The sequence below is a fragment of the Rhinopithecus roxellana genome, chromosome 15 (assembly GCF_007565055.1).
Source record: "Rhinopithecus roxellana isolate Shanxi Qingling chromosome 15, ASM756505v1, whole genome shotgun sequence".
NCBI lineage: Eukaryota > Metazoa > Chordata > Mammalia > Primates > Cercopithecidae > Rhinopithecus > Rhinopithecus roxellana.
In genome coordinates, this window is record NC_044563.1 from 123297350 (window position 1) to 123323650 (window position 26301).

Sequence of the window (26301 nt, forward strand, 5' to 3'; positions counted from 1 at the left end):
TTAAGGTTGAAGTCAAATAATGTATTCTTGACAGCAAGATGAAACTTGTCTTTCAACAGTTTCATGATGGTATAGTAAGATTAATAAATATATTTTAAAATTTTTCAGTCATCGCCTCAGAAAAAGATGGGCAACTGTCCAGAAAAGATAAGAGAGTATTCTGAAAACTGATTTGGCCACAGAAAACCAGACATTTCCTACTTTATTCTTTGAAAATTGTTTCCCAGCGTTTGATTGTAGCTTCTAATTAATAAGACAAATGAGAGCATATTTCTGGGAATTAAAAAAGAAATGTGTTTTTGTTATGCTTTTCCTCAGTTCCAACCCTGAGAACAAAAGTGAAGATGAATAACAATGCTATTGCTCTGTCGCAGGGATGATGTATTTCAAATGCTGGGCTCCTTCCAAGGTGTTATTAAAGTTCTCTCAAGCGTTGCTACTAAAAAAAAATGTCAAAAGAACTCATGTTATTTATTGTTTCTCAAAATTCATTGCTGCTTCAGGTTGTGCCTAAGTTAACACATCCATTTTATTTTGGAAGTCACTGCACAATGCTCTGATAAATGAACATAAAAGACATTAGTTGATACAAGTAATGAAAACTTGATTCCAAACCTTTGTGAATCTGACAAAGAGACCAGAGATTTTAAAACAATGATAGTATGTAAATAAAATGCAGATCCAAACAGAGCTCCTATAGAATGTGTGACAAGTGGTCTTCTAGTCTTTATTAAGGAGACAAGCAGCAGGGTCCAAGGCATATTTTAGGAAGATGTCAGGTGAGCTCAATATTTCTCTAAAATTATCAAACCTACTGATACCTGGTGCTTTCGTCTATAACGCAGTAAGTGAATAAGGGAATAAATAAGGAGAATGTTATAGGTGGAAAAGAACACAAACAATAATAGCAGTAGAAGTAATAATGAACATCTATGCAGTGCTTAACCCTGGGGTCAAAGATGCTAAGAATTTTACATGGATTATGTCATTTAATCCTCCCAAATAACTTTCTGAGATAGGCAGCCTAAACTGGCAGAGAATTATTTTAACTAATTCTTGATGACAAGATGAGCCCTTCATGGTAGATAAGTCAGATTCTTCCGCACCTGTCTTTTAAAACGCATCTGAATTCATTGAAACAGAGAGATGAAAGAAAGCTTCATGGCCAGGTGTGGTGGCTTACACCTGTGATCCCAGCACTTTGATAGGAAAAGGCGGGTGGATCACCTGAGGTCAGGAGTTTGAAACGAGTCTGGCCAACATGGTGAAACCCAGTCTCTACTAAAAATACAAAATTAGCTGGGTGTGGTAGTGCAACCCTGTAGTCTCAGCTACTCAGGAGACTGAGACAGGAGAATCGCTTGAACTGGGGAGGTGGAGGTTGCAGCAAGCTGAGATCGCACCACTGCACTCCAGCCTGGATGAGACACAGCAAGACTCCGTCTCCAAAAATAAAAACTAAAAAAAAAAAATTAGAAAAAAAGAAAAAACCTTCATGATCAATTGATCTCATATATATGTATATATGTTAAGTATGATTTGTAAAGGAGTAAAAATATTAATTTGTCTAGGTTAATTAATTTCCAATGTATAAAACTGAGGTTCAAACATTAAAAAGATTTACTAAGATCATAGTTGTCAGAGACACCTCTCTCCCAGTCTGTTGATACTTTCACCACACATCATGACCTTACCTGGCAGAGAAGGAAGCTATGTGCTATTACTCTCATTTCTAACAACACTATTCACTCAAACAAGATTCACTCTATACAAAGAATCTTTGTAATCTATATGAGTGGGTTATGTTTACATGGACTAACTATCAACCTGCAAACTGCTCATTAAGCTGCAAAAAAAAATTCATCTCAAATTTACCACAATGTCTTATAATTCAAAAGATCTATGCAATACATTTCCAAATTATCAGAACAATATTTGATATAAATGGGGTAAAAGAGATACACAACACAAATTAACATGGATTAATTCAGTCTTTATACTGAATCTGTTGGGTTTTTTAAAAATAACCAATTCATTCATACTTAATGTTTGACATCTGATAATAAAAGATGATGAAAGGAAGTTGAGTTTAGGGAAAAATGAAAACACAGGAATACTATAAGGAGAGGGGGAAAGAAAATAGAGAGGCAGAGAGAAGAATATGTAAGGCATGGATGATGACTTAGAGAAAATGTAGAGGAAACCAAGTGATGGAATCAAAACTTGGTCAAGCCATTGGAAGTCTAACCTCAAGACTGTTGAAGCTTGCCACTGATAACTGCGTCAGATGCCCCTCAGTGACACCCTTGCTTCTGATGACCAACCCTTGCATCTTTACAGCTCATTACAGCAAGATAAAGATGTAAATACTTTGGAGGCTAGGACAATGGCTTTCCATTCATTTCCATCTCACTAAATCATTCGTGAGCATTTTCTACCTCTAGTCATACAATTAACCTGTGACTGATAACAGACAATAAGAAAGATTATGGTTTATCAAAAGCATTGCAGTTCAATCTGCAAATGATTAGCTGTCATACAGCTACATGATTAGCTCTTGATTTTTTTTATGGCAGACATAGTGGTTCATTGGTATTAAATGCACAGACAAAACAGTTAAATTATAAGAGCCCTCAATGTTAGAATAAGGAATAAATATAAATTATTTTAAAATAGCATTTTCTTATAAAAGCCAACTAAAAAATTAGAGACTTCAGAAATCACAGAGGTACACATTAACAAGAACAGCTATTATGGGGAAAATAATGAAGACAAAGTCAAATTTATCAACAAAAACACAATTTTTACATATTATTTTTCTTCTTTCCATGTTTTAATAAACTGTAAATGTGAAATTTGATGACATACTAATTTTAAAATGTTATTCATCTAGGTAAGACTGTATGTGACAACTTTACTGACTATAGTATCAATATGGGGCAGCTGTAGCCTCCCAAATGTCCCATTCTGGCAAACTCAGGTGAGTAAGCAGAAATAAATATAAGGATGAGTAGATTTCTATCCTTATTTTAACTAAAAATCCTGCCTATTACTTTATTTTTAAGCTGCCACTAACATGTTTAAATGATAATTGCATCTCCTCAATGAGCACAGTTCCTCATTATTGGAATTGGCAGGGGGCCTTGACATTTGAGTCATCATTTCATTATGTCTATTTCTTACCCTGGTATACAAATTAAATAGAAATAGAAGCCAAATGAAATATAAGGGGAAAAAACCTGAAGCAGTAATTTTAAAATGAATTAATTTTTCCCAAATCGATAAAATATATAAAGCAACAACATTGGTAATAATATATTCTAGTTCAGACATATTTACAAAAATACCAACATCAATTCTAAAGGCCAAAAATGCTTCAAATTCTCGTAGCCAAATATTGTACTTCTGTAAAACAGAACTGAGAGTTTTGATATTCTCTAAATTAGAGAGAATAACTCCTTTTAAAGCAACTACAAATGTGAACAAAAATACACATTTAACAAGTTTCTTCCATTCTAAAGGGCTTCAAAATGAGTAGCAATTATTAAGCAAACATATAATATACATATGTGACAATTTGTATTTAAAACATCATATGATCAAATAATACTAATTCATTCAGACTTAAAATATCCAAATGTGCCAAACTGGAATCCAGGTCTATCCTTATTTTCAAATCACTGAACTTGCATGATAAAAACATTATTAATTTCCTAAACCACCTGATTTAGTCATATTGAATAAATGTGCATCTTTCTATCATTCTCAAATAATTTTTTTTTTTTTTGAGATGGAGTCTCACCCTTGTCGCCCAGGCTGGAGTGCAGTAGCACGATCTTGGCTCACTGCAGCCTCTGCCTCCCAGGTTCAAGCGATTCTCCTGCCTCAGCCTCCTGAGTAGCTGGGATTACAGGCACCCGTGACCACGCCCAGTTCATTTTTTTGTGTGTTTTTAGTAGAGATGGGGTTTCATCATGTTGGCCAGGCTGGTCTCAAACTCCTGACCTCAGGTGATCCGCCCACTTCGGCCTCCCAAAGTGCTGGGATTACAGGTGTGAGCCACCGCACCCAGTCATCCTTCCCGAATTTTTTAAAAAAACTTTCCATTGAACTTCAAAATTATAAAAATCATCAATCATGAAACTAATGCTGTATAAAATCCTCAAAAACATGTTAAGTGCTGCTTTCAGAGGGCTATTTCCTCATTTATTTATTATTACTCTAGAATATGTATAAATTATTTTCACTGAGTCTTTAATTGCTTCCACAACTCTTCTTTCCTTTAGCCCAGAGCAACCTGTCATTTCTAATAGCTAATAGCTTCCCCCAAATGCTTGGAAACAGGCTGAATAGCCTAAAAGAACTTTATTTACCCTGGTACAAAATGTTGAAAAGACACTCTACTGGAAACTGAATGACCATACAAATTTCTGTCCTGGAAATTAATGTGATTTTTTCCCTTTAATCACTGCAAGTATATTACTAAATGTAAGAAGTCATGTTTTATTTTTCTTTACATTTTATTATCTATTTTAATGTTGACTTTTTAAAATATTAAAAAGGTAAAATATTAAAAAGGTAAAACCTGAGGGACAAAATGCTCATTTAAACCCAAATAGTTTAAGATTTATTTCTGTTGTCTTTTCATCAATTATTTATAATTTATAATCCAGATTTCCCAAAAGGATTCAAAGAAATCCACAAAAAATTTCCTAGTCTTCACTTTATTCTCTCAACTAGTGATCATGTTCTAAAGCAATGAATCTCTATTTTAATACTAAAATTTAAATAGAAAAGAAGTCTTGAGATAGTCAATCCTCCACTTCTGGGGAATACATTATTCTGCATATTAAGACAAAAATAGGATGTAAACCAGATGTTCCTAGATCATGAAATTTAGAAAAGAACATATTCAAAGTGAAGGTAGCTTTTAGCATATATATTTAAAGATATTGCAATCATGCCCCACAATGTTGAAATGCTATATTTCTTACAATTTGACTAGAGTCAGTGGAAATATTCATGAGTTTATATTATCAGGTTTTTAGTGAGTTCTATCATTTTTGTAATTGCTATAGCTAGTATTAATAAATGTCTTCTTTTTATATGCTGAAATAAATTAATGGAGGAGGCAGACACTATGCAAAATGGCTGGGAATTGGGCCAAATCTTTTTACATACATCCAGGGACCAGTAATCTTCTAAATGGCACTTTGAGCTCTCTCGCCTAAATAATTACAAGTAGAGCCACCATATAATTTACTGAAATAATTATCCACTCTTCTGGTTCCCATCTCCTATCTCAAGTCCACAACCACCTACCTTGTCTTTATTTTCAGAGCCAGAAGCCTCAGGCTTGGTTCTAATCACAAACGGGGTAGACAGTCGCAGTAGGACCCTTTCAAAGGTGGCATTAACCTTTGGAGATACAATCTCGAAGCAGTCCTCAAACTTGAGCACTTTGTGAGTGTCACATCGAAGCTGCTTCCTTAGACCTTCCCCCAGCTGAAGGACTGACATGCTGGGGTCAAACATCAAGTGGAAAGGGAAGGCTCTGCAGAAGGTGTTGATGCTAATTCTGAGGTCCGCAGGAACTTGGGAGGTTCCCTGTGGAAGGTTCTTCGTGATATTAGTATTTTCACATTCTTTGATAAGGAAAGTAAGACAGCTACAATTGCCTGGGTTTGAAACATCAGAGCATAGCTTCTCATTTGCAACCTGTTCCACTTCCACATCCAGCCGATAGATCTTCTTTCCTGCAGCCTTAATCATCCCCAGCATTGCAAACCCCACAATATGGTGAGGGTGGAAGTAGTGGAGCATGAGAGTGCCTTCAGGAAGCTCTTTGCATAGGAAAGATGGTGACTCCAGAGTGGCCTGTTTTCCAAAAGAAGTTCTAATGTGTTCCAACAAAGCATCAAAGCCGTTAAAAAAGTCCTGCAAAGTGCCACCTACAGCTCGAAGGACTCTCTCATTCTCATGAAAGCATATATTAAAGAACTCTTCACCAAATCTTTCTTGAATTTCCTCAAACTTCAAACCTAGAGGTTAAATGGGAAGCAAATGTTAGTGAAGTCTAATATAAATAATTGAATTTATAGCTTTTTAAGTGCTCATCAAAAGAGTAACTACTGAGTGAAGTAACAAAGGTTATTTATCTTGGATCCACAAATTTTCACATAGGTTAATTCACTCATCTTGAATCAGGAAAAGTAAATTTCAGTTCATCTTCGGGATGCTTCTAAAATGTTAATGAGCATGAACCTTTGTTTGTTTTTAAATAGACTACATATTTTTAGACCAGTTTTAGATTCACAGCAAAATTGAGCAGAAGGCACAGTTATTTCCCATATCTCTCTGCCCCCACACACGCACAGCCTGCCCCATTATCACATCCCCCACCAGTGTGGTACATTTATTACAATCTGTGAACCTACATGACACATTATTATCATCCAAAGTCCATGGTTTACATTAGGGTTCACTCTTAATATTGCATATTCTGTGGGCTTAAACAAATGTATAATGATATGTATACACTTATCATATCACCTAGAGCATTTCATTGCCCTAAAAGTCCTGTTTATCCCTTCCTTCCCCCTAACTCTCAGAGCATCAGCTTTTTAAATGTTGCTAATCTAGCTGTTCACCTTTCAATAGCCTTGCAGTAGTTATCACAGATAATATATTTTTCTTTTTCTTAATGATTTCCCCATTCTTCATAGAATATCCAAGTTGCCTACATATTATGTCCATATACCATCCATATTATCATCTTACTTCTTATCGAAATGCATGTATTAAGTGGAAAATATAAACCAGAGAGGAAATCTATGGTACATGAGCGGGGAGAGGCATCAAGCTATCTGGTGGAAACAAAAGGCTTACATTAGCATTCTCAGGGAAAGACATGCAGGTCAGCTAGACCCCAGGGAAAATGAGACAAAACAAGAAAATAATAATGTCAGAACTGTGGAATGATTTGTATTCTTTCACCCACAAAAGTGAGGGCAGCCAAGAATGGAGTAGGAATCTGATGAGATAAAATTAAAGGTTACTGTTAAGTTTTCTCCATATATAATCACTCCCTGATGCCCTGGCAAAAGGAGTTCTACCTTATAGTGCTGGATATTATAATGAAAAATAAATAAGTGTGCACAATGTATTCCATAGTAATAAGAAGCAGAATCACATGTGATCACAAGATCCCCGCTTGAGGATGATCTGAGGAAAAATGAGGGAATTTATGTGCCAAGGAGGACTATAACACATATAAAAGATTTTGGCCTTCATATTAAAGACAGCTTCTACCTAAAGTCACTCTATTGCTTCTCCTTTGACATTGGTTGAAATCAATACATGTAGTTTACATATTCATATTTTCTTACCCCATTTACTTCATCTCATTTGGAAGTCCTGCAAATCAGGCAGGACTGGGAAAAAGAAGGTCACTTTGCTAGCGCCCCATTAGAGTGCAGAGCAATCTAGGCTGTCTACAGCTTAGTTGCTTTCCTACCTTTATCATTCCCTGAGTGTTCCTCCCAGCCAGAAGTGAGGCAAATGAACAGAGTGAATAATATTATTTTTAAAATAGTCAAAGCACACCTAATATTCTTTTTTTTTTTTTTTTTTTTTTTTTTTTTTTTTTTTTTGAGACGGAGTCTCGCTCTGTCGTCCCTGGCTGGAGTGTAGTGGCCGGATCTCAGCTCACTGCAAGCTCCGCCTCCCGGGTTCCCGCCATTCTCCTGCCTCAGCCTCCCGAGTAGCTGGGACTACAGGCGCCACCTCCACGCCCGGCTAGTTTTTTGTATTTTTTTAGTAGAGACGGGGTTTCACCGTGTTAGCCAGGATGGTCTCGATCTCCTGACCTCGTGATCCGCCCGTCTCCGCCTCCCAAAGTGCTGGGATTACAGGCTTGAGCCACCGCGCCCGGCTAATATTCTTTAAGAGCTTACTATAGAGTCTAAAATTTGTGGTAGCCAAGAAGTCAGTTTGACAAAGAACTTCTTAAAATCAATGTGATAGGAAAATAAGTAGAAAACCTAAGTGAGAAAGTCCCTTTATTAATAAGCATTTCATATTCATTTTGGTTTCATGGATTGGATGCTCAAGACTTGTTGAGAAAGTCACCTATTAAGATAAAAATATCACCACTCATCTCACATTCCCAGGTTACAAGACTGCTCTTCAACATATGTTGCATTCACTAACAATAATGTCAGCCAGAATTGATAATACCAGTACTTATCTGTCCAGTTCTCTAGTGTAAAAGAGAAAACAAGATAGATAATATTCACTGCCATTAGGTTCCTGTTCTGACTGCTCTGTTGAAACTGCTTTCATAAATACTTAAACCAATATATATTGTTTTGTCCTTATCTTACTTAACCTTGTTTGCTGTTTTTCCTTTAATTTGACACTATTAATCATCCCTTCCTCCTAAAACTCTCATCTCTTTTGGCTTATCAAACCATACTCTCCTGGTCTGATTAGTCTGTCTTAACATTAATTCTCACTGCCTTCACGAAAACTTCTTTCTATGCCAAATCCTTACATCACCATCACTATGTTATAACTAGAAAACTCTAACATACAAGTTAAATTTATATACACATTCATTGACAGTCCTTTGTTGCTATGAAATCTTCCAGTAATGAAATTTTTATTAAAAACTAAATACAGAATAAATAAAAATTCCTATAAACTGACCATATATGCTGAACTACAATATTCCATATGCCACCAAAAATATTCCATGGATTGCTTCTAAACTTTGAAGAATTGTATTTTCAAAAGACTTCGGGTCCACATGCATTGAAGAGAAAAAGAGAAGTTTTTCTAACTTGCATTTCTCATAACATTGAAAAGGCCCTCACAGTTATGGTGCACACAAATGTAAAGACAATACGGTATAAGCTTATGTTCTGTGTCTAATGCCAGGATCCCGAAGAATCATCCAGAAAATAACAACTAGGTAAGTACACCATAGGCAACAAACTACTCTTTGCTCAGTTCTATATAAACCCATAATATTCAATTAATGAATAAAGATTTTTATTCCCAGAACTGTTAAACTGCACAAAATCAGAAAGGAAGAAAAAAACTATTAGATTTGAAAATATTAAAACTAAGAAAAGACTACTTCAACTTTTACAAATATGCTACAAGTCAACAGCCAAGACTTTCATTTTAAACCTTAATCTCAAAATTCAGAAAGCACAGACAAAGTAATTCAATTCAGACAACTGATGCAATTCTGACTCCCAAGGTTCCGCCTACGACTGACGCAAACTCCCTACTTACAGTAAATCACTTGAAACCTATAGACAATGCTCATCTCCTCACATCACAAGATTCTATGACAGCTTGACATCTGGGTCTATAAGAATACATTTCCTCGAGAGGCAAAATTCATAACAAAACTGCTCTTATTAATGGGTAAGTTAAGTTAGAATTTTTAACTACTGTTAATTCACCTCTTTTAAAAAAGGTGAATAGCATAAATGCTGGCATCCTTTAGCTGTAAATGAAATAGAATCTATTCCTTCACGACCTGATCCTGTTATCTCTCATCTGCTTTCCCACCCCAGCTCAGATGGCATTTCTTGAGGACAAGGATCTTGCCCTATTTATGTCTGCATATCTATCACTGGCATAATACCTGATACCTGGAGAATAAGCTTTGTTTCATAGAAATTAAGCATTCAGCTAAGCATTTGTTTGGTGAATATTACTAACCTTTTAAGGTTGCACTTGTGCCACATCTAAGGATATGAAAACAAAAAGACACGTGATTTTCTCTCGTGGGCCCCTACAGAACATTAAATTACATTATGGTTGGGCTACAACAGGGGTATACAGGAGTACCCATGGAGGTAGAGGAAAGAGAGTATCTGCCTCTCCTCAGGGAGACAATGTTTGAAGGGAGACTTGAATAAAAGAGCAGGTTAGGCCGGGCACAGTGGCTCATGCCTGTAAACCTAGCACTTTGGGAGGCTGAAGCAGGCTGATCGCTTGAGCCCAGAAGTTGAAGACACAACCTGGCCAACATGGTGAAACCCCGTATCTACAAAAAATACAACAATTAGCAGGGCACAGTGGTACAGGCCTGTAGACGATAGTCCCAGCTACCTGGAAGGCTAAGGTGGGAGGATCACTGGAGCCCAGGATGTTGAGGTCGCAGTGAGCCGTGATCATGCCACTGCATTGAGCCTGGGCAGCTGTCCAGGGAGACCCTGTCTCAAAAAAAAAAAAGCTGTTGGTGGTTCCAGCCTGGGCAACATGGCATAACCCTGTCTCTACTAAAAATACAAAAAAACAGCCAGGCATAGTGGTGCAGGCCTGCAGTCCCAGGTACTCTGGAGGCTGAGAGAATCACCTGGGCCCAAGGAAGTCTAGGCTGCAGTGAGCTGTGACTGTACCACTGTACTCCAGCCTGAGTGACAGAGTGACACCCTGTACTGAAAATTACTGTACAAGAGTGTAAATGTCAGGAAGCAATCACTGGGGAGCCATCTTTGGGAGGGGAAAGAGGATCATAAAAAATAACTAATTGGTACCAGGTTTAATATCTGAGTGGTGAAATAATCTGAACACCAAACCCTCCATGACACAAGGTTACCTATACAACAAACCTGCATATGCACCGCTGAATTTAAAATAATTTTTTTTAATCTGTGAATTTTAAAAAAATTAAATTTTTTTAACAATTAAAAACATGTATCAGATACAAATTTTAATAATGTGAAATATGGTATAATAAAAATGAAGCCAACCCCAATGTGAGTACTCTGAAACAAATTTTTTCACCTAATAACTACATCTAACAAGTGCAGTATCACAAAAGTACACTGCAAAACTATCAATGTTACTCCTTCCTTTCAAATCACAAAGCACATGTCCATGTCTTTCTTATAAAATAGCAGATAGTCCCTTGTAGTATTTGTTCCGTGATCCTTCTATTTTCCATAAACATATTTAGAGGAACAACCTCTAAAAACACTATAATGTAGAATGACAAAAAAGAAACCAACGGAGGAAGGACTATAACTGAATGAATTACAGAGAGAATTTCCTCTGAATCATGGAAAACTCTAAATCTACAGATGGAAAAAGCATAAATTGCAACCAGGATTGATAAGAAACACACACACACACACACACATACACCCCCTAAGAATATCTGGTTGGATTCCTGGGGGAAAAAAAAAAGATAAAGAAGATTTTTTAAGTTGCAAGAAAAAACAAGTAATTAAAAAAATTTACTTTTCATCTGCAACAATGAAAGCTAAATGATGAGAGAAAAATACAGGTGAGATACTGAGAGAACTGAAACCTAAAGGTTTATTACCCAAAAGTATCTGGGAAAGATTCATAGATTCCATCACTCAGTGAAACACCTTAGAAAATGAAAAAAAAAAAAAAATTAATCGAACAACAAATCACTCAGAATGAAGGAGTAATCTGGTTAAGAGAAGAAGGAAAAGTAGACATATTAGTGAGCAATTAACCTTACAACACACACATAGACACAAGCTTTCTGAAGTATGTGTACATATACATCATATCCAGATGTGTTTACACATACAAATATCCACAGATTATATACATTTACATATATATATATTATGGATAATGACCTATTACCTGGACAGTTGTAATATGAACACTAATTTTAAATTACTGATACAGGCCAGGCGTGGTGGTTCTCGCTTGTAATCCCAGCACTTTGGGAAGTCGAGGTGGGCAGATCACCTGAGGTCAGGAGTTCGAGACCAGCCTGACCAACATGGAAAAACCTCGTCTCTACTAAAAATACAAAATTATCTGGGCGTGGTGGCGCATGCCTATAATCTCAGCTACTCAGGAAGGCTGACGCAGGAGAATTGCTTGAACCCAGGAAGCAGAGGTTGCAGTGAGCCGAGATCACGCCACTACACTCCAGCCTGGGCAACAAGAGCAAAACTCCATCTCAAAACAAACAAATAAACAAACAAACTACTGATACACAGAAAAACTACCAAACTATCACAAGGTAAATTTTACTCATATTCTGAAACTAAATAATCGCAGCAAAACACAGGAGTTGGATGGTAAGGAAAGGGGAGAAGGTAGAGAAAAGAAAAGTAAATCTATTCTAAAAGTTTCTTCTTAATGGGATTTGAGGGGGTAGGAATAATATAATCTTAGAAAGAAAATAATTGATACTGTTTTAAAATAATACAAAACCCATGGGTCTAATTTTACTAAGAGAAAAAGGAAGATAATCAATAATTAAATGGGAAATTAGAGTAGAACTCTCCAAATACAAGATCAAATATTATACATATATATATATATATATATATATGTCAAAATGATCAAAACAGCAAAAGACCAGAAACAAAACAATGTAAAATAAATATGATAAATCAAGAAAATCATATACATCATGGATTAAGGTAAATGTAAATGAATAAATCATCCCATTAAATGAGAAAACTCTCACTCCCTCTACAAGAATTGTACTTATAAAAGGTGATTAAAAAATAAAAGATTGAAAATTAATCAACAGGCAAAGAATTCAAAGAAACTGCAAGAAAAAAAGCAGAAATGAGGGGCAATATTAGTATAAACAAGGTAGAATTAAGGGGAGAAGTGATAAACAGAATAAAAAGAGACAAAGTAAAACAAAATCACAATTTATAGAGAAGACCTAAGAGACATAAACCAAGCAACATTGTAGCTAAATATATAAAGCAAAAACAATTAGGAATTAATTGCTAATGAGTATGGGGTTTCTTTTTGGAGTGATGAAAATGTCCTAAAATTGATTGTAGTGATGGTTGCAAAACTTTGTGAATATATTAACAACCATTGAATTGTACACTTCTGTTGGGTAAATTGTATGGTACATAAATCATATTTCAATAAAGCATTATATATTTTCAGAATTATTTATTTTCAAAATTAAAAATGAAAGAAGAGGCTGGGCACGGTGGCTCACACCTATAATCCCAGCACTTTGGGAGGCCAAGGCGGGTGGATAACGCAGTCAGGAATTCGAGACCAGCCTGGCCAAGATGGTGAAATCCCATCTCTGCTAAAAGATACAAAAATTATCTGGGCACGGTGGCAGGCACCTGTAATCCCAGCTACTCAGGAGGCTGAGGCAGGAGAATTGCTTGAAACCCGGAGCAGAGGTAGCAGTGAGCTGAGATCGCACCATTGCACTCCAGCCTAAGCAACAGAGCACGACTCCGTCTCACAAAAACAAAAAAACAAAACAACACAAAAAGAATGAAAGAAGAATTCTATATGACTACAATTATAGCAGGAAACATTAATACATGTCTCTCAGTACCAAGGTATCTAATGAAAAAATCAGCAAAATCATAGAGAAATTAAATAAAATTATATACAGCAGAACAAGGAAGATAGAAGAAAACCTTGATAAAAATAAAATTTTAGTGAAAAACTTCAATGTGTCCTTTGGAGAAACCAAAAGATCAAAAATAAAAAGCAAAATCAGAGAAATTAAATAAATGTTAATAAACAAAAATAAAAAGGCAGTCAGAAAAAGAAAATTTAATGGCAAAAGCAACAAACTCAAAACATATGTACACGTACATATGTATTATATGTATGTAAAATACAAAAATTGCTCAAATACTTGATCACAAAAACCCCATAATATTTTACGTAAAGATTTTGCAGATCACATTTTAATAACAATAAAAAATTAATAATAAAGGGAAATAACAAAAAGGTGGCATATATATTTGAAAGTTAAGCAATACATTCTCTTAGATTACAGGGAAAGTCAAAATTGGAATTATAACTTTTAGAAATCAATAAAAAGGAATCTACATCATACGCAATTCTGAGGTACAACAAAACCATATTCAAGGAAAACGTATGCCAGAAATGTTTTCACAACAAAAATTAATAAGTAAATAAAGAGCTTCCAGAGTAAGAAAACTGTAATGAGCTTAAGAGAAAAACCTACAGAGTAGGAATAGATAAAAGCTGAAATTCAGAGAGAAAATAACTAAATTGGAATAAGAATACATAGGCACATATTAAGATGAAATAGATAAATCAGAAAAGAAACATGCAACTTTCTGTGAACAAATGTGTAAATGGAATGGAAATGGGTATCTGGCAAAGTATAAATGACCAAAGTTGACCCAAGAAGAAATAGGCAACCTGAGTTCTGGCTAGCAATTGGGAAAAAAACTAGATAATTGCAAAGTTTTTAAAATATTTTCGGCCGGGCGCGGTGGCTCAAGCCTGTAATCCCAGCACTTTGGGAGGCCGAGACGGGCGGATCACGAGGTCAGGAGATCGAGACCATCCTGGCTAACACGGTGAAACCCCGTCTCTACTAAAAAATACAAAAAATTAGCCGGGCGAGATGGCGGGCGCCTGTAGTCCCAGCTACTCGGGAGGCTGAGGCAGGAGAATGGCATGAACCCGGGAGGCGGAGCTTGTAGTGAGCTGAGATCCGGCCACTGCACTCCAGCCTGGGCGACAGAGCGAGACTCCGTCTCAAAAAAAAAAAAAAAAAAAAAAAAAAAAAAAAAATTCAGGCTATAGAAACAAATTAAAATCACTCAATTCTTTTTATTAATCCCATATAACTTTATGTCAAAACCTGATATAGTATACTAAGACCAATTTCTCTTATGAATATTTGCAAAAATAGTAGCAGATAGAATCTAGCAATTTATAAAAGAATAAATCGTCATGACCAAGTAGGATTTATATCAGAAATGAAACGGTAGTTCAGCAGTAGAAAATGTATCAGCATAAATTATTACATTCATAAAAGTAAACAAAATAATATGATCATATCAGTAGATTTGGAAAGCTCTGAGATTCAAGTCTTAATAAGCATTTTGAATAAAATAGGATATAAAGAAACTGTTCAAATATAATAAAAGTTCTTTTCCAAAACCAGAAGCAGCTTATTCTAAATAGTGAAATACTAAAAGCATTTCAACTAAAATCAAAATTTTGACAAGTATGCTTGCAATCATCATTTTCAATATTATCTTGGAGATTCCAGAAAATATTGTGAGATAAGAAAATAATAAGTAAACACATTGCAAAAAAGCATAAAATTATGCCTTTTTGCTGAAGTAAATCTGTGTATACGAGAAGTTTTAATATGCCACAGAACAGTATTTCAATTCAGAGGGAAAAGAATGGTTTACTTAATAAATGGCACTAGCCATCTGGAAAACAATAAAATTAAATCCCATCTCATGCCTCAAACAAAATCAAATTCCAGATCAATTAAAATCTTAAAATGCAAAAGATGAAGCAATAAATATTTTAGAAGATCTAGGGGACTGTATGTATGCCTTAACCAAAACAAACATATAAAAAAGATGTAAAAAGATATTTGATTTTGTATGATATAAAGCTAAGCTAAAATTGTCAAAATAATTTAGAATATGATTTTATTTTAATAAAATTATGAGTGTATGTGTGCTGTATGTTCATAATGCATCTCCCCCGACATTCTGCTAGTCTCTCTATCCTAAACACCACTACTTTGTTTTAGACCACCATAATCAGTAGTCAAGAATTACACATTTTATCATATTGTTTCTCTGGAAAGCCCTCCAATGACTGTTGCCTTCTGAATAAAGTCTAAAATCAGCAAGGCTTGGTCCAGCTTTTACTTACTGGCCCATCCTTCTCTCTCTCAATCCACCATTTCATACTTTTACACCAGCCATTATGAACCACTTTGAGTTTCCTGAGCATGCTCAGCAATCTCTCTCTCATTTACAGGCTTCTCTGTACATGGCTGGTTTTGTGTTGTGTTTTGTTTTGTTTTTTAACTAGGATTCTGTTCTCCTGCCTACCCCACTTAGCTAGTTCTCTGCTTCACTCATCTTGCATATCTTCACACCAAAACTCCTTCAGAATGCTTTCCTTGACACTCCAAGACCGAGATAGATGTCTCTACTTTTTAGGCTTCCAAAGCACCTTGTGATTACCTCCAGCCTACTATTTCCCACACAATAGCTGCTAATGTGTCCAATCCCTCAACCAGACTTAACCTCTTGAAGAAGAAAAAGGAAATGTCAACTAGGCAACCAAGAAAGAGTAGATAGGTAGGGGAGGAAGGAAACCATTCCAGACTGAAAAAAACATATATGCTAAGGTCCAGAAAGAGAAACTATGGCGTTTTAGAGAAACTAAATGAAGACCACTACAGTAACCCTAATCTTTGGTACCGTGCCTTGTCTGTGGTGAATCTATAAAAGAATAAACCAATGAATTAATGAAAACACAAATACATCTGGATGTGACTGATCATATGTTCGTGCATAATATATGTAGTAGATATAAATTCACATGTGTGCATATGCGATTTTTCCATTGCTATATTTAGTACCCTTCAGTATTCACTGGCAGGCCTTTTAACACAAGCTTGGGCAAGTTATGCCAAATGACTAATTTAATAGGTGTGAATGTTTATTGTTTGACAAATTCTTGTTCCTTTGCCAACAAGGAGCCACAGGTGTTGAGTGCTAAGAAGTGGACAGGTTCAGGGAAGCACATGTCTAATCATGCAACCTTCTCAGGCCTCTGTGCTATGCCCGCTATCAGATGCTGGCCACCTGGCAGGTGACAAAGGGCTCATCACATTCCCCAGCCTTCCTTCTCCAGCACCCTGGTATATGGCCAGAGAAGACACAAAGCCAGCAGCAGCCCAGCAGCAGTGAGGTGCAGAGTCAAAGAACGAGCAAACATGAGCTAATTACAAAGAGGAGCTGCCGGAGCACCTGCTTCAGCTCTGTGCCCACACCTGGCCCCTTCTGGAATGCAATCTGCCACACTGAAAACAGGACAGTGGCTCCCAGGCTTTGGAATCTCCCTGCAGATAAGTATTCTCATCATTTCTCACACCTGTACTTTTTACCAGTCTCTTACCTGCTGGTGAAGAAGGTAGGGGAGGGGATTACTGTGCTATACATAGATTCTGGCTTTTGCTGATGATGACTGGCCCTGTTCAAATTGGAGGCCACAGGAGAGGCAGCAGGAGAGCATGATTTCCACATGGATCGATCCTCAAAGGGCTTACTCAGAGCTGTTAATCAATGCCTCTGCCTCGTTCATGGTCACATTTTTATTTCTTTCTTCTAAAAAAAAAAAAACGGGATACATGTGCAGAATGTGCAGGTTTGTTACATAGGTATACATGTGCCATGGTGGTTTGCTACATCTATTGACCCATCTTCCAAGTTCCTTGCCCTCACCCCTCACCCTCCAACAGGCCATGGTGTGTGTTGTTCCCCTCTCTGTGACCATGTGTTCTCAATGTTCAACTCCCACTTACGAATGAGAACATGCAGTTTGGTTTTCTGTTCCTGTGTTAGTTTGCTGAGAAAGATGGCTTCCAGTTTCATCCACGTCCCTGCAAAGGCCATGATCTCACTCATTTTTATGGCTGCATTTTATTCCATGGTGTGTATGTACCACATTTTCTTTATCTTACAGTCTATCGTTGATGGACATTTGGGTTGGTTCCATATCTTTCCTATTGTAAATAGTGCTGCACTAAACATACATGTACATGTGTCTTTATAGTAGAATGATTTATACTCCTTTAAGTATATACCCAATACTGGGATTGCTGGGTCAAATGGTATTTCTGGTTCTAGATCCTTGAGGAATCACCACACTGTCTTCCACAATGGTTGAACTAATTTACATTCCTACCAACAGTATAAAAGCATTCCAATTTCTCCACAGCCTCGCCAGCATCTACTGTTTCCTGACTTTTTAATAATCACCATTCTGACTGGCGTGAGATGGTATCTCATTGTGGTTTTCACTGCATTTCTTTGATCAGTGATGTTGAACTTTTTTTCATAATTGTTGGCTACGTAAATGTCTTCTTTTGAGAAGTGTGTGTTCATATCCTTTGCCCACTTTATGATGGGGCTGTTTGGTTTTGTTTTTATAAATATGGTTAAGTTCCTTGAAAATTCTGGATATTAGACCTTTGTCAGAAAATTGCACAAATTTTCTCCCATTCTGTAGGTTGCCTGTTCACTATGATGATAGTTCATTTTGCTGTGCAGAAGCTCGGCAAATTAGATCCCATTTGTCAATTTTGGATTTTGTCGCAATTGCTTTTGGTGTTTTTGTCATGAAGTCTTTGCCCATGCCTATGTCCTGAATGGTATGGCTTAGGTTTTCTTCCAAGGTTTTTATGGTTTGGGATTTTACATTTAAGTCTTTAATCCATCTTGAGTTAATTTTTGAATAAGGTGTAAGAAAGGGATCTAGTTTTACTTTTCTGCATACGGCTAGCCAGTTTTCCCAGCACCATTTATTAAACAGGAGATTCTTTCCCCATTGCTTTTTTGTCAGGTTTGTCAAAGATCAGATGGTTGTTGATGTGCGCTGTTATTTCTGAGGTCTCTGTACTGCTCCATTGGTCTATGTCTGTTTTGGTACCAGTACCGTGCCATTTTGGTTACTGTAGCCTTGTAGCATACTTTGAAGTCAGGTAGCATGAGGCCTCCAGCTTTGTTCCTTTTGCTTAGGATTGTCTTGGCTATACAGGGTATTCTTTGATTCCGTAAGAAATTTAAAATAATTTTTTCTAATTCTGTGAAGAATGTCAATGGTAGTTTGATGTGAAAAGCACTGAATCTATAAATTACTTTGGGCAGTATGGCCATTTTCACGATATTGATTTTTCCTATCCATGAGGATGGAATGTTTTTCCATTTGTTTGTGTCTTCTCTTATTTCCTTGAGCAGTGGTTTGTAGTTATCCTTGAAGAGGTCCTTCATATCCCTTGCAAGTTGTATTCCTAGGTATTTTATACTCTTCGAAGCAATTGTGAATGGGAGTTCATTCATGATTTGGCTCTCTGCTTGCCTATTGGTGTAAAGGAATGATTGTGATTTTTGCACACTAATTTTGCATCCTGAGACTTTGTTGAAGTTGCTTATCAGTTCAAGAAGTTTTTGGGCTGAGATGATGAGGTTTTTTGTTTTTTGTTTTTGTTTTTTCTTTGAAATGGAGTCTTGCTCTATTGCCCAGGCTGGTGCACTCTCAGCTCACTGCAACCTCCAGTTCCTGGGTTCAAGCAATTCTCCTGCCTCAGCCTCCTAAGATTCTGGGACTACAGGTGTGCATCACCACATCTGGCTAATTTTTTATAGTTTTAGTAGAGATGGGGTTTCACCATGTTGGCCAGGCTGGTCTCAAACTCCTGGCCTCAGGTGATCTGCCCAGCTCAGCCTCCCAAAGTGCTGGAATTATAGGTATGAGCCACTGCACCCTGCCAGGGTTTTCTAAATATAAAATCATGTCATCTGCAAACAGACACAACTTTACTTTCTCTCTTCCTATTTGAATACTCTTTATTTCTTTCTCTTGCCTGACTGCCCTGGCCAGAATTTCTAATACTATGTTGAACAGCAGTGGTGAGAGAGGGCATCCTTGTCTTGTACCAATTTTCAAAAGGAATGCTTCTAGCTTTTGCCCATTCCATATGATATTGGCTGTGGGTTTGTCATAATCAGCTCTTATTTTGAGATATGTTCCATCAATACCTAGTTTATTTAGAGTTTAACATGAAGCAATGCTGAATTTTATCAAAGGCCTTTTCTGAATCTATTGAGATAATCATGTAGTTTTTGTCTTTGGTTCTGTTTATGTGATGGATTACGTTTATGCATTTGCGTACGCTGAACCAGCCTCGCATCCCAGGGATGAAGCCCACTTGCTCGTGGTGGGTAAGTTTTTTTATGTGCTGCTGGATTCAGTTTGCTAGTATTTTATTGAGGATTTTCGCATCGGTGTTCATCAGGGATATTGGCCTGAAGTTTTCTTTTTTTGTTGTGTCTCTTTCCATTTTGTTGTCAGGCTGATGTTGGCCTCATAAAATGAGTTAGGGAGGAGTCCCTCCTTTTCAATTGTTTGGAATAGTTTCAGAAAGAATGGTACTAGCTCCTCTTTGTATTTCTGGTAGAATTCAACTGTGAATCCATCTGGTCCTTGCTTTTTTTTGGTTGGTAGGCTATTAATTACTGTCTCAATTTCAGAGCTTGTTACTGGTCTTTTCAGGGATTCAACTTCTTCCTGGTTTGGTACTGGTAGGGTGTCTGTGTCCAGGAACATATACATTTCTTCTAGATTTTCCAGTTGATTTGCATAGAGGTATTTATAGTATTCTCTGATAGTAGTTTGCATTTCTGTGGGGTCAGTGGTGATTATCTCCTTTATTATTTTTTATTGTGTCTATTTGATTCTTCTCTCCTTATTAGTCTAGCTATTGGTCTATCTATTTTGTTAATTTTTTCAAAAAATCGACTCCTGCATTAATTTTTGGAGGTTTTTCATGTTTCTACCTCCTTCAATTCTTCTCTGATCTTAGTTATCTCTTGTCTACTACTAGCTTTTGGATTAGTTTGTTCTCGCCTCTCTAGCTCTTTTAATTGTGATGTTAGGGTGTCAATTTGAGATCTTTCTAGCTTTCTGATGTGGGCATTTAGTGCTATAAATTTCCATCTTAACACTGTTTTAGCTATGTCCCAGAAATTTTGGTATGTTGTCTCTTTGCTGTCATTGGTTTCAAAAAACTTTTTGATTTCTGCCTTAATTTTGCTATTTACCTAGGAGTCATTCAGGAGCAAGTTGTTCAATTTCCATGAAACTGTGTCGTTTTGAGTGAGTTTCTTAATCCTGAGTTCTAATTTGATTGCACTGTGGTCCAAGAAACTGTTATGATTTCACTTATTTTGCATTTGCTGAGGAGTATTTTATTTCCAAATATGTGGTCAATTTTAGGGTAACTGCCATGTAGCACTGGAGAAGAATGTATACTCTGTTGATCTGGGGTGGAGAGTTCTGTAGATGTCTACTAGGTCTACTTAAATATTTTTTTTTTTATTTCATTTTTTAGTAGAGACAGGGTTTCACCATGTTAGCCAGGATGGTCTCGATTGCCTGACCTCATGATCCACCTGCCTCAGCCTCCCAAAGTGCTGGGATTACAGGCATGAGACACCGTGCCTGGCCCTGAATATTCTTTTCAATTTTCTCTCTTGTTGATCTAATACTGACAGTAGGTGTTAAAGTCTCATACTACTATTGTGTGGGAGTCTAAGTCTCTTTGCAGGTCTCTAAGAACTAGTTTTATGAATCTGGGTGTTTCTTGTATTAGGTGCATATATATTTAGAATAGTTAGCTCTTCTTGTTGAATTCTTCTCCTTACCATTATATAATGCCTTTCTTTGTCTTTTTGTAATTTTTGTTGGTTTAAAGTCTGTTTTGTCAGAGACTAGGATTGCAATCCCTGCTTTTTTGTTTTTTTCTTTCCATTTGCTTGGTAAATTTTCCTCCATCCCTTTACTTTGAGGCTGTGTGTGTCTTTGCACGTAAGATGGGGTCTCCTGAATACAGCACACAGATGCACAGATGGGTCTTGACTCCTTATCCAATTCACTAGTCTTTGTCTTTTTTTTTTTTTTTTTTTTTTTTTTTGAGACAGAGTTTTGCTCTTGTTGCCTAGGCTAGAGTGCAATGGTGTGATCTCGGCTCACCGCAACCTCTGCTTCCCAGGTTCAAGCAATTCTCCTGCCTCAGCCTCTCGAGTAGCTGGGATTACAGGTATGCAACCAGCACACTCAGCTAATTTTGTATTTTTAGTAGAGATGGGGTTTCTCCATGTTGGTCAGGCTGGTCTTAAACTCCCAACCTCAGGTGATCTGCCCATCTTGGCCTCCCAAAGTGCTGGGATTACAGGTGTGAGCCACCACGCCTGGCCCAGTCTGTGTCTTTTAATTGGGGCATTTAGCCCATTTACATTAGTATTGTTATATGTGAATTTGATCCTGTCAACATGATGCTATTTGGTTATTTTGCACAATAGTTGATGCAGTTTCTTCGTGGTTTATTTATATTTTGCTGTGTTTTGGCAGTGGCTGACACTGGTTTTCCTTTCCATATTTAGTGCTTCTTTCAGGAGCTTTTGCAGGGCAGGCCTGATGGTAACGAAATCCCTCAGCATTTGCTTGTCTGGAAACGATTTTATTTCTCCTTTGCTTATGAGGCTCTGTTTGACTGGATATGAAATTCTGGGTTGAAAGTTCTTTCTTTAAGAATGTTGAATATTGGCCCCCAATCTTTTCTGGCTTGTAGAGCTTCTGCTGAGAGATCCACTGTTAGTCTGATGGGCTTCCCTTTGTAGGTGATCTGACCTTTCTCTCTGGCTACCCTTAACAGGTTTTTCCTTTTTTTTTGACCTTGGAGAAACTGATAATTATGTGTCTTGGGGTTGGTCTTCTCACAGAGTATCTTAATGATGTTCTCTGTAATTCCTGAATTTGCAGGTTGGCCTGTCTTGCTAAGTTGAGGAAGTTCTCCTGGATAATATCCTGAAGTGTGTTTTCCAGCTTGTTTCCATTCTCTCCATCTCCTTCTGGTACTCCAATCACCTGCAGATTCTGTCTTTTTATGAAGTCCCATATTTCTTGGAGGCTTTGTTCATTCCTTTTCATTCATTTTCTCTATTCTTGTCTGCATGTCTTATTTCAGTAAGGTAGTTTTCAAACTCTGATATCCTTTCTTCTGCTTGGTTGATTCAGCTGTTGATACTTGTATATGCTTCATGAAGTTCTCATGCTGTGTTTTTCAGCTCCATCAGGTCATTTATGTTTCTCTCTAAACTGGGTATTCTAGTTAGCAGTTCCTTTTATCAAGGTTCTTAGCTTCTTTGCATTGGGTTAGAACAAGCTCCTTTTCTGCACAGCAAAAGAAACTACCATCAGAGTGAACAGGCAACCTACAGAATGGAAGAAAATTTTTGCAATCTACTCATCTGACAAAGGGCTAATATCCAGAATCTACAAAGAACTCAAACAAATTTACAAGAAAAAAACAAACAACCCCATCAAAAAGTGGGCAAAGGATATGAACAGACATTTCTCAAAAGAAGACATTCATACAGCCAACAGACACATGTAAAAATGCTCATCATCACTCGCCATCAGAGAAATGCAAATCAAAACCACAATGAGATACCATCTCACACCAGTTAGAATGGCAATCATTAAAAAATCAGGAAACAACAGTTGTTGGAGAGGATGTGGAGAAATAGGAACACTTTTACACTGTTGGTGGGATTGTAAACTAGTTCAACCATTATGGAAAACAGTATGGCAATTCCTCAAGGATCTAGAACTAAATGTACCATATGACCCAGCCATCCCACTACTGGGTATATACCCAAAGGATTATAAATTATTCTACTACAAAGACACATGCACACGTATGTTTATTGCATCACTATTCACAATAGCAAAGACTTGGAATCAACCCAAATGTCCATCTGTGACAGACTGGATTAAGAAAATGTGGCACATATACACCATGGAATACTATGCAGCCATAAAAAAGGATGAGTTTGCGTCCTTTGTAGGGACATGGATGCAGCTGGAAACCATCATTCTTAGCAAACTATCACAAGAACAGAAAACCAAACACCGCATGTTCTCACTCATAGGTGGGAACTGAACAATGAGATCACTTGGACTCGGGAAGGGGAACATCACACACTGAGGCCTATCACAGGAAGGGGGGAGGAGAGAGGGATTGCATTGGGAGTTATACCTGATGTAAATGACAAGTTGATGGGTGCTGACGAGTTGATGGGTGCAGCACACCAACATGGCACAAGTATACATATGTAACAAACCTGCACGTTATGCACATGTACCCTAGAACTTAAAGTATAATAATAATAAAAAAATTAAAAAAAGAACAAGCTCCTTTAGCTCATCATAGTTTTATTATCTTCTAATGCCTACTTCTGTCAATTCATCCATCTGATCCTCCGTCCAGTTCTGTGCCCTTGGCATTGTGATCATTTGGAGATGAAGCACTCTGTACTTTTGGGTTTACAGCATTTTTTAATGGATTCTTTCTCACCTTCCTGAATTTGTCTAGTGTTGGTCTTTGAGCCTGCTAATCCTTGGATGGAGTTTTTTTGTGGGGGCCTCTTTGTTGTTGTTGTTGTTGATGATGCTATTGTTATCATTTTCTGCTCGTTTTTCTTTCAATAATTGGTCCCCCTTCTGTAGGGCTGCTGCAGTTTGCTAGGGGTTCACTTCAGGTCCCATTCATCTGATTGGCTCCAGTGCCTGGAGATGTCATTCAAGGAGTCTGGACAGCAGCAAAGATGGGTGCCTGCTCCTTCTTCTAGGACCTCTGACCTTGAGAGGCACCAATCTGATGCCAGTAGGATCACTCCTGTATAGGGTGTCTGACAACCCCTGTTGGAGGGTCTCACCCAGTTGGGTGGCACAAGGAGCAGGACCCATTTAATGAAGCACTTTGCCCTTTGGTGAAAGGGTGTGTTTCACTAGGGGGAAACCCACTCATCTGGGCTGTCTGGATTTCTCAGAACTACCAGGAGGAGAGACTTAAGTGTGCTGGTCTCCAGCGACTGTGGCCACCCCTCTCCCTAGGGGCTCAGGCCCAGGGAGATCTGAATTCTGTCCCTGAGCCTCTAGCTGGAGTTACTGGAGATCCTGCAGGGAAGCCCCGCCCACTGAGGAAGGATGGGTCGGGATTAGGCCTGAAGAGGCACTCGGGCCACAGACTGCCACAGAGGGTGTCCTGGGCTGTGGGGACAAGTCTTGGGACCAAGTTGTTCAGCCTCCCTGGCTCTAGCTCTAGCAGGGGAAAAGCGCAGCCTGGACCTATAGAAATGGGTGCCGCCCACCCTGCCCAGGGAGCTTAGCGTGTTAGGCAGTTGCAAGTCCCAGTGCTGGCTATTGCCCCTCCCCCCAGGAGCTCAAACGGCTTAGACAGCAGGCAGCCACAGCTGGTGCTGGTTGCCTCTTTTTGCCCCCTCCCCTGCAGCTCCTCGACCCCACCCTTTTCCAGTTCCGCAGGCTTAAGCAGATTCCAGCTGAGAGGCTCTAAGAATCTGCATGTTCCGAGGCTGGGACACTAGGCCCTGGTGGCGTGGGTTCGCAAGTGGGATCCTCCCATTCATGGTTGCAGGGTTCTGTGGAAAAAGCTGTTTCCCTGGCTGGGTAGCGCACTCACTCACCACCGCCTCCCTTGCCTGCGGGGAGGGTGTTCCCCTTCCCCGTGTGGCTCTCAGGTGGGCCAGGTCAGCCTTCTTGTCAATTTTGATGAGAGAACCTGAATACCTCGCTTGCCGATGAAGGATTCACACACTCACGTTTTTTTCCAATGGGAGCCTCTGAACACCACAGCTTCTAATCGGCCATCTTGGCCCCACCTCCAAAAACAATGGTCACATTTCTTTCTTGTAATCACTAAATTGTGATTCACCCTCCTCAGCTGCTCCAACCAAGTGTTGGGAGCTATGCTGCAGTCCAGTTTGTACAAAGGCAGGGGGAAAATGTGTTGTGGTAAAGAAACGAAACTGATGGAAATCTGAAATTTTTAAAAATTTTGCTATTGAATTAGGTAATAAGTGCTTAGCCAAAGGTCTAAAATGTATTTCATTAGACAAATAGAATTAGATGTTAAGAATGACAGAAATTAGTATGTTACTGTGTTTCCATACTGTAGCTATTACAGTAGCATCACAGCATTTTTACAGCATTCACAAGCAATGCTAATGCTTCTATACTTCTGTAAGATGAAATCTTATGATTACGTATATATTTGTTTAAAGCAAAATTTGTGAATACACCATTTGGTATAACATTGATTCACAAAGCCATCAAGTACATGAGAACTTGACTGATAACCAGTCCAATCTCTTGAAACACAGCAGATCTCATAGATAGTCATCTTGCCTCTACTTAAACAGCACCCTGATGAGCAGCTCAGGAAGCCTGTTCTTCCAAAACTGAGTATCTCCAGTAATTATACAATTCCTTCCTTCTTCCATGTGGGGCAAAAACTATTCTATAATTTTAGTCCACTAGTTCTAATATACCTTCATATACTAGGTAGTGATTTGAACAAATCTGTCTCCTCTTCTCACAGAAGTCCTTTAAAGTACCTGAAAATAGTTCTCATGTTTTCCTTTGTCTTCTCATCTTATATTTTGCAAAGAAGTAATTTAAAATACATTAAAGGCAGCTTTAAAGAACTGTTTAATAAAAAAAAAAAAACGGGTACACTAGGAAACACACACACAGTATGTGTGATTTGGAAGGATATTACGAGTTATGCTTTGGAAGGAAATAAGAAAGCAGTTGAGAAATAGGAAGTCTATTTCAGATAAGGGGAGCTAACATGAGAAGCTTTTATGCCAGGATTACAGTCTTTTGTGTATATGTGCTCTAACC

At 37.8% G+C, this 26301-nt stretch overlaps 1 protein-coding gene across 2 annotated transcripts in view; it reads right to left on the reverse strand.

The window, feature by feature from the left end:
- GUCY1A2 (guanylate cyclase 1 soluble subunit alpha 2) overlaps positions 1 to 26301 on the reverse strand; it is a 339473-nt gene that overhangs the window by 254719 nt on the left and 58453 nt on the right. For both annotated transcript variants that reach the window (XM_030918863.1, XM_030918864.1), the window contains exon 4: positions 5323 to 6041. In XM_030918863.1, coding sequence (XP_030774723.1) covers positions 5323 to 6041 — 719 coding nt within the window. The remainder of the gene's footprint in view (positions 1 to 5322; positions 6042 to 26301) is intronic.